At 41.8% G+C, this 6,000-nt stretch overlaps 1 protein-coding gene across 1 annotated transcript in view; it reads right to left on the bottom strand.

Moving 5' to 3' along the window:
* Nucleotides 1–4,749: 4,749 nt before the first annotated feature.
* Nucleotides 4,750–6,000, bottom strand: part of galnt14 (UDP-N-acetyl-alpha-D-galactosamine:polypeptide N-acetylgalactosaminyltransferase 14 (GalNAc-T14)) — a 173,982-nt gene continuing 172,731 nt past the window's right edge. Inside the window, exon 15 of the mRNA XM_032542745.1 lies at nucleotides 4,750–5,369. Within this exon, the coding sequence (XP_032398636.1) occupies nucleotides 5,211–5,369 (159 nt within the window). The 3' untranslated portion in view covers nucleotides 4,750–5,210. The remainder of the gene's footprint in view (nucleotides 5,370–6,000) is intronic.

Raw genomic sequence — 6,000 nt, 5'->3', positions numbered from 1 at the left:
TAACCATAAACGTATGACTAGGCGCCGCGTACGCCGCGTACACCCGTGTTGCCTTCGAGAACTCCAACAAAGCTCGTGTTTTCTAGATTACACAGCAAAATAGTCCTTTACATGCGACTGGACGGGCAGAGGTTTCATAACATAAGGCTAAATGAAACAGCTGCATATACAGGCCACGTTGTAATACTTGGACCAAAAGAAAAACACGATAGCATACCATTAATAACGGCAGTCGCAGGTAATAACGATATGTTACGCGAAAAAGCTAAATAAAGACAACAACAATATTGGTTGGATGGGCACTGGACTGCCTGCTAGTAACAAAAAAATATACTTGGTGATGACGTTTCAATAATTTCATCACTTTATGGGCCATACGTTAAAGTAATTATTTTTTTTCTGATAGCTAAAAGCATAATTTCTATCATTTCAGGCAGGCATGCTACCAGCCCCTCGCTGGAACTTGTAGTTTTTTCGCACCATTTCCTAGCCTCGAATGCTATGATGTGAACCAGTGAACGGACTACAGCCGCGCCGGTGCTACGGAAACAGAAGCCCGAATGGAAACGTAGCGCACAGCTACGTGATTCGAGAGCATCCCGAAATCACTGAAACCATCCGCTGTTACGGCCGAATTCGGCAAAATGTTTAAATAGGTTTAACCCGAGTGTGACTCCGGTTTTTCTCTTCTTTTAAAAAGAGCTGTCGAGAAAACTAGGATGACGAAATAAAAAGGTAACTGTTTTGTAACGCTAACGTTAACATTAGGCTACTTACGTGAAAAAGAGCCTCTTGTTGAAGACGAAGGTGCCGTTACAGACGGGTTGAAAAGACGAAATGTCAGCTTCTACCGAGCGACATCTTCTGTTATTCCATATTACGTTATATCGGTAAAAGGAACGGATTTAATGGGATTGATAGAGAGCAGCGGTGTCTAACAGGAACGGAGCTCTCTCTCTCTCTCGCTCTCTCTCTCTCCCGCTCCCTCTCTCTCTCTCTCTCGCTCTCTCTCTCTCCCGCTCCCTCTCTCTCTCTCCCTCTCTCTCTCTCTCGCTCTCCCTCTCCCTCTCTCTCTCTCCCTCTCTCTCTCTGTCTCTCTCTCTCCCTCTCCCTCTCCCTCTCTCTCCCTCTCTCTCTCTGTCTCTCTCTCTCCCTCTCTCTCTCTCTCTCTCTCTCTCTCTCCCTCTCTCTCTCTCTGCGGATCCTGCCCCTCGCTCACTTCAGGGTATTTCTGAACATTTGCCTGAAAGCAGCTATATAACATCAGATAACATCCTTTTTTTTTCTTTTAGACTTGTGATGTAAAGATCACTGTGCCCCTGAGATCTCTGATTAGGATGTAAACACCCATACATCCCAATAAAAATAAATAAACGGAGTGTAAATAAGTTCGCATTAACATTTAACGTAGTCTACACTTCCTTCAGCCCCCTCTTTATGAGCAGAATGATGGTGGAACAGTTATTTTTAAATGTAGGACTATTATAGTTTTGCCCATGACAAGAATAACTTACCCAGTTTTATTTACAATAGTGGTTAGAATTTCATGTTTTAGTATGAAATAGAAAATAGTAATATAACATTATTTGTAGCTGAGGTAATAGCAGTAGTAATAGAAGTAAAATGGTAGTTTCATCAGTGATAGTGGGCCTACTACCGGTGGAAGTTAATCAGTTAGCAGCAGTAATGGTATCAGTAGATTAGAGAAGGTAGTACTGCAGCAGAGGTATCTGTAGTATACAGAACAGTACAGTAGTAGTAACAGCACTGCAGGTATTGTACTGTACTATAGGACGTTTTTACTCTAGTTGTGGAGTTAAAGTAACATGAAGATAAGTGGGATTATATCGTATTACAACATAAAGAAACGTTAAATATACATTTCAACATTTCTTTCTATTGATTTTAAAGATGTTTGGGTCTGTAAAATCTGCAGCGTTCAACTTCTTCTTGCATGTGAACATCACAGCCATTTCAATGAAATAGAAACACGCATTACAAAACCTTTATTCAGGAGTCAAACAGGATATCAGGGGGTGATTTTAAACACAGTAGAAAGGGGAAAAACAATTTGTAGAGAATATGTTTCCAAAATTAGAAATCCATCATTTGAAAGAGTGACTTGGGAAATGATTGTGAGGGAAGTTTAGAGATGGTTCCTTCAACAGTTGTTGGTCTAGTTAACTTGAGTTGTGTTTTGACTCTGTTGGAATTTGAGATGAAAAACTAAAGAAGACTGTCACACGACTGGGGGGTCAAAGGTTTGATCTCCACGACGACGACATGTCCTGTCAGTGTGCCCGGGAGTCAAACCACCTCAGCCATGTGTCCAAAAACAAGGCGTGGTTACTTTTTTTTATCCAGATTCTCAAAACCCATTCAGAGTGGACATTTCTACTGAACATAAATCCTCCAAAGTTGCATTAGCAACCCGAATGAAGCCAATGAGCATCATGGGGGCATTTAGGGGGACTGGACTCTGGGCCTCGTTCACCAACCGTACTTAAGAAGAAATGTTTTCTTTAAATCCACTCATGCAGTTTTCCCAAAGACATTCACCAATGTTTTCTTATTCGGGATTCGTTCTTTATTTGGGGCATTTTTAGGCCTTTATTTGACAAGACAGCTGAAGACATGAAAGGGGAGAGGGGGGGAATGACGTGCAGCAAAGGGCCGCAGGTCGGAGTCCAACCCTGGCCCACTGGGTCGAGGAGTAAACCTCTATATATGGGCGCCCGCTCTACCGCCTGAGCCTACCGGGCGCCTGGGATTGGTTCTTCAGTGAGAAGAGAATCTACGCACATTGAAGTGGAGACGTGTTTCGTGCAAAATAATTTCTCTCTATTTCTTCAATTCTACAGTTTTAATTTGATAGGATTTGTATTACAATATGACTATAATGATTTTCATTATTTTGCAAAGCAGTATGGTCTTTTGCAATAAATTAACACTACACTAACACTTTGATTCCCATACATCATGTTAAAGTGGAACCATGCCATCCAATAGTTAGTGGTTGATCCCGCTGGTTATTAAAGCAGGACTCCACTGCTGCTGCAAGATGTTAACTCTGAGACTGAGAAGGAAATATGAGACCGCTCGTTTGTAGTTCACTTCCTGCTAGAAGTAGCTCCACTTAAAAACTATTGACTTTTTTTTTTTTTATGTTTGGAGCCTCTTTAGACTTTTGTATAGTAATCTTACTTAATTCTCTCAACTTTTCTGGTGTCCTTTTAAAAAAAAAGGACACCAGGCACCAAGAACTTTGGAAGATATTAGTGAATGAGGCCCATTGTGAGTAAAGCTTTTTCTCCAGATTGATAAAGTCAATGACAAAAACTTGATACATGCATAGCAACATGGGGGGAGAGGGGGGGGGGGGGGGGGGGGGGGGAGGGGGGCACTGAAATCAACTGATCGACCCCCAGAAGAGCATGAGATGTGCTGCTCCATTTCTCATATCTTACTCCTCATTGTGCCTGTACACCTGTAGCCCTTTTGTTCCTGTGATTATGCTTCGTATAATCGTGTCAAAATATATCATCTTCTCAGGGCCTGGCTTTCTCCGTGTCTTTCCTTCTTATCCATGCTCCCCCTTTCTTCTTCTGCAATCAAACAGCCAAGGAAGCTATGGTAGGCTGATGTTTTACTCAAAACCTATGATCATATAAACAACAAAATGTCTCAACCCCTTTTCAAACTTTAAAGCAGTAACATCTGGGACCTTTTGTCAGGTAACAGAATAGATAATATATCATTTTAAGAGCATTATTAAAATGATCACAAACAGGAATGAGTGAAGACTCCATCCAGACCAATGTCTGATGATCTTTTGGTTCTGTCATCCTTTTACTCTTTTGGTGCAAAGCAATCTGGGGGTCAGTGTCACAAAGCAGGGCTACTACTGTAAATTATCTTGAAACTTCTTTGTCAGTTTCCAGATTAAAATCCAGTAACTTTAAAACTCCTGCTTGGTGAGACAGGTCAGAGGTTCATCCGCTGACTTTAAAACATGAGTAAATTGTGATTGTGTGCTGTTCATCAAGTTATATGACCACTGTACCAACATCATTCTTAAAAGTCAGAGCAAGAACACACTTCCTATTCATGTTTCATGAAAAAAAAAAAAAAACTAAAACCAATTGAGAGCCAAAGTCACGCCCCTTCTAGTGGACCTCATGGGACCGTAAATTGGTAAAAAATATGAACGGGAGTGAATGGGGAGAGGCAAATAATTTTTTGATCCCATTTGAATTTAGCCATGGATTACAAATGTGATGTTGGTCAATTGAAAAGACAATTTTTCAACCAAAGAGAGTCTCAGTTAGCCGTAGATTTGTCATATGACCACTTAGTTTTGTGTGAAACCGCTGAGTGAACTACATCTCTCAGTGAACTACATCTCTCGTTTCCCACAATTTACGTCACCTAGCTTGATGCTCAACTTGCTAGCTCTAAAACTTGTCCCATTAACTGCCTTTTTAGCTCAGTGGAAACTCATACACGTAGCTGCAGATGCTCTGTGTTGCCTGCAGCGATTTAGGTTGAGATTTTTTTAATGGAAAGTACACGCATAGTTATAGAGATCAAGATTACCATAAAAATTGGTCGGAATTCTCCTTTAACTCTGGTGAGGTCCCAGTCGGGTCCCAAGAAAAACTGATTTGTGATAAAAATTTGACAAATTCTACCTAGATTTTTCTACTGCAGGAACGTCAGTGACAGTAATCTGAAGTAAACTAAAATCTTGAGTTGTGCTTGGTTTTAATTCCCAGATTCTTAAACATCCCCAAAAACAAAATCAGACACTTTGATTGCAAAATCTTACAAGACACATTCTCTGATGTATTTGTTCTGTCCGAGTGGATTCTTTGACAGGTCAGGGTTTTTAAGGTGCACTTGGTTCACTTGGACTCGTCCCCAAACTCCCCAACAGCCTCAAACAGACACACTTTAATGTCCACACAAACCAGACGTTTCTGACGCGCCTCTTCCTTTAAGAATGTGATCAACACCCGATCCACACTTGATTTCTTCTCATGATAAACCGCAAAGAGGCGTCAAGAAGTTTTTCCATTCAGCGACCGCCATCGCAGCCCCTTGACATGACGTGCTCATGCATCTTCAGTCCGTCAGAGCAGCTGTCTCTTGGAGGTTGTGAATGGGGGGGGGGGGAGGGGCTGGTTTGTGGAGGAGAAAAGTCACAGGGGTCAGGAGAAGATGGTTTCCCATCTCTGTGTGTACGCACTCAGTTCACAGGGGCTAATGACTAGCATTTTAGAGGAGTCCATCCCGTCCAGAGCCATCTCCGAGTCCAGACAGAACCGAGAGACGAGGTGCTCCAAGTGAGTCCCCGACTTCTGCCACCGCTGCAAAGACAAACAAAATGTTCAAAACACTTTCAACATACTGATTCCTGCCATCCCCCTTTCCCTCTTTGTCTCTCTTTATAGACGTTAAGGCAATAGTGAGCAGTACAACAACACTGTCGGCGCGTCCACATGATACAAGCCTTCCGTGATCGCGCACCACCCCCACCCCCCTCTTCCACATTGTAGCCAAGGAAGACACGGAGGGTTAAAAAACATGGACTCTCCAGAAGAGATAGTTATATTTACTCGATTTTCTGGGCACCACAATCCTCTGAACATAGTCATCCTGAGAAACACAGAGAGAGTTGCGTGGAGCCGAGAGTCTTCACCCTTGTGTTCGTCAACCACGAAACTGTTTTACTGGGTCAAAATTGGAAATACAAACTTTTTTGTATTTTTTTAAATCTTTTCCCAATGTTTTAGTCACTTTTTTTGTTGTTTTTGAAGCTTTTCCAACGTTTTTGTCACTTTTTTCCAATTTTTTTTGTCCCTATTTTCAAAAACAAAATGTGCGTTTTCTGACGTTTTTGTTGGAGAGACCAGAGGACTGAAAAGGTACACAGATATGTCTAATGTCTCCATACTGATCACAATACCCTTCATACAGTAAACAGAGGCTCTGTTTTGA

The sequence above is a fragment of the Etheostoma spectabile genome, chromosome 18 (assembly GCF_008692095.1).
Source record: "Etheostoma spectabile isolate EspeVRDwgs_2016 chromosome 18, UIUC_Espe_1.0, whole genome shotgun sequence".
NCBI lineage: Eukaryota > Metazoa > Chordata > Actinopteri > Perciformes > Percidae > Etheostoma > Etheostoma spectabile.
Note: the sequence above shows the minus strand (reverse complement) of the source record. Positions and strands in the feature narration are given on the sequence as shown.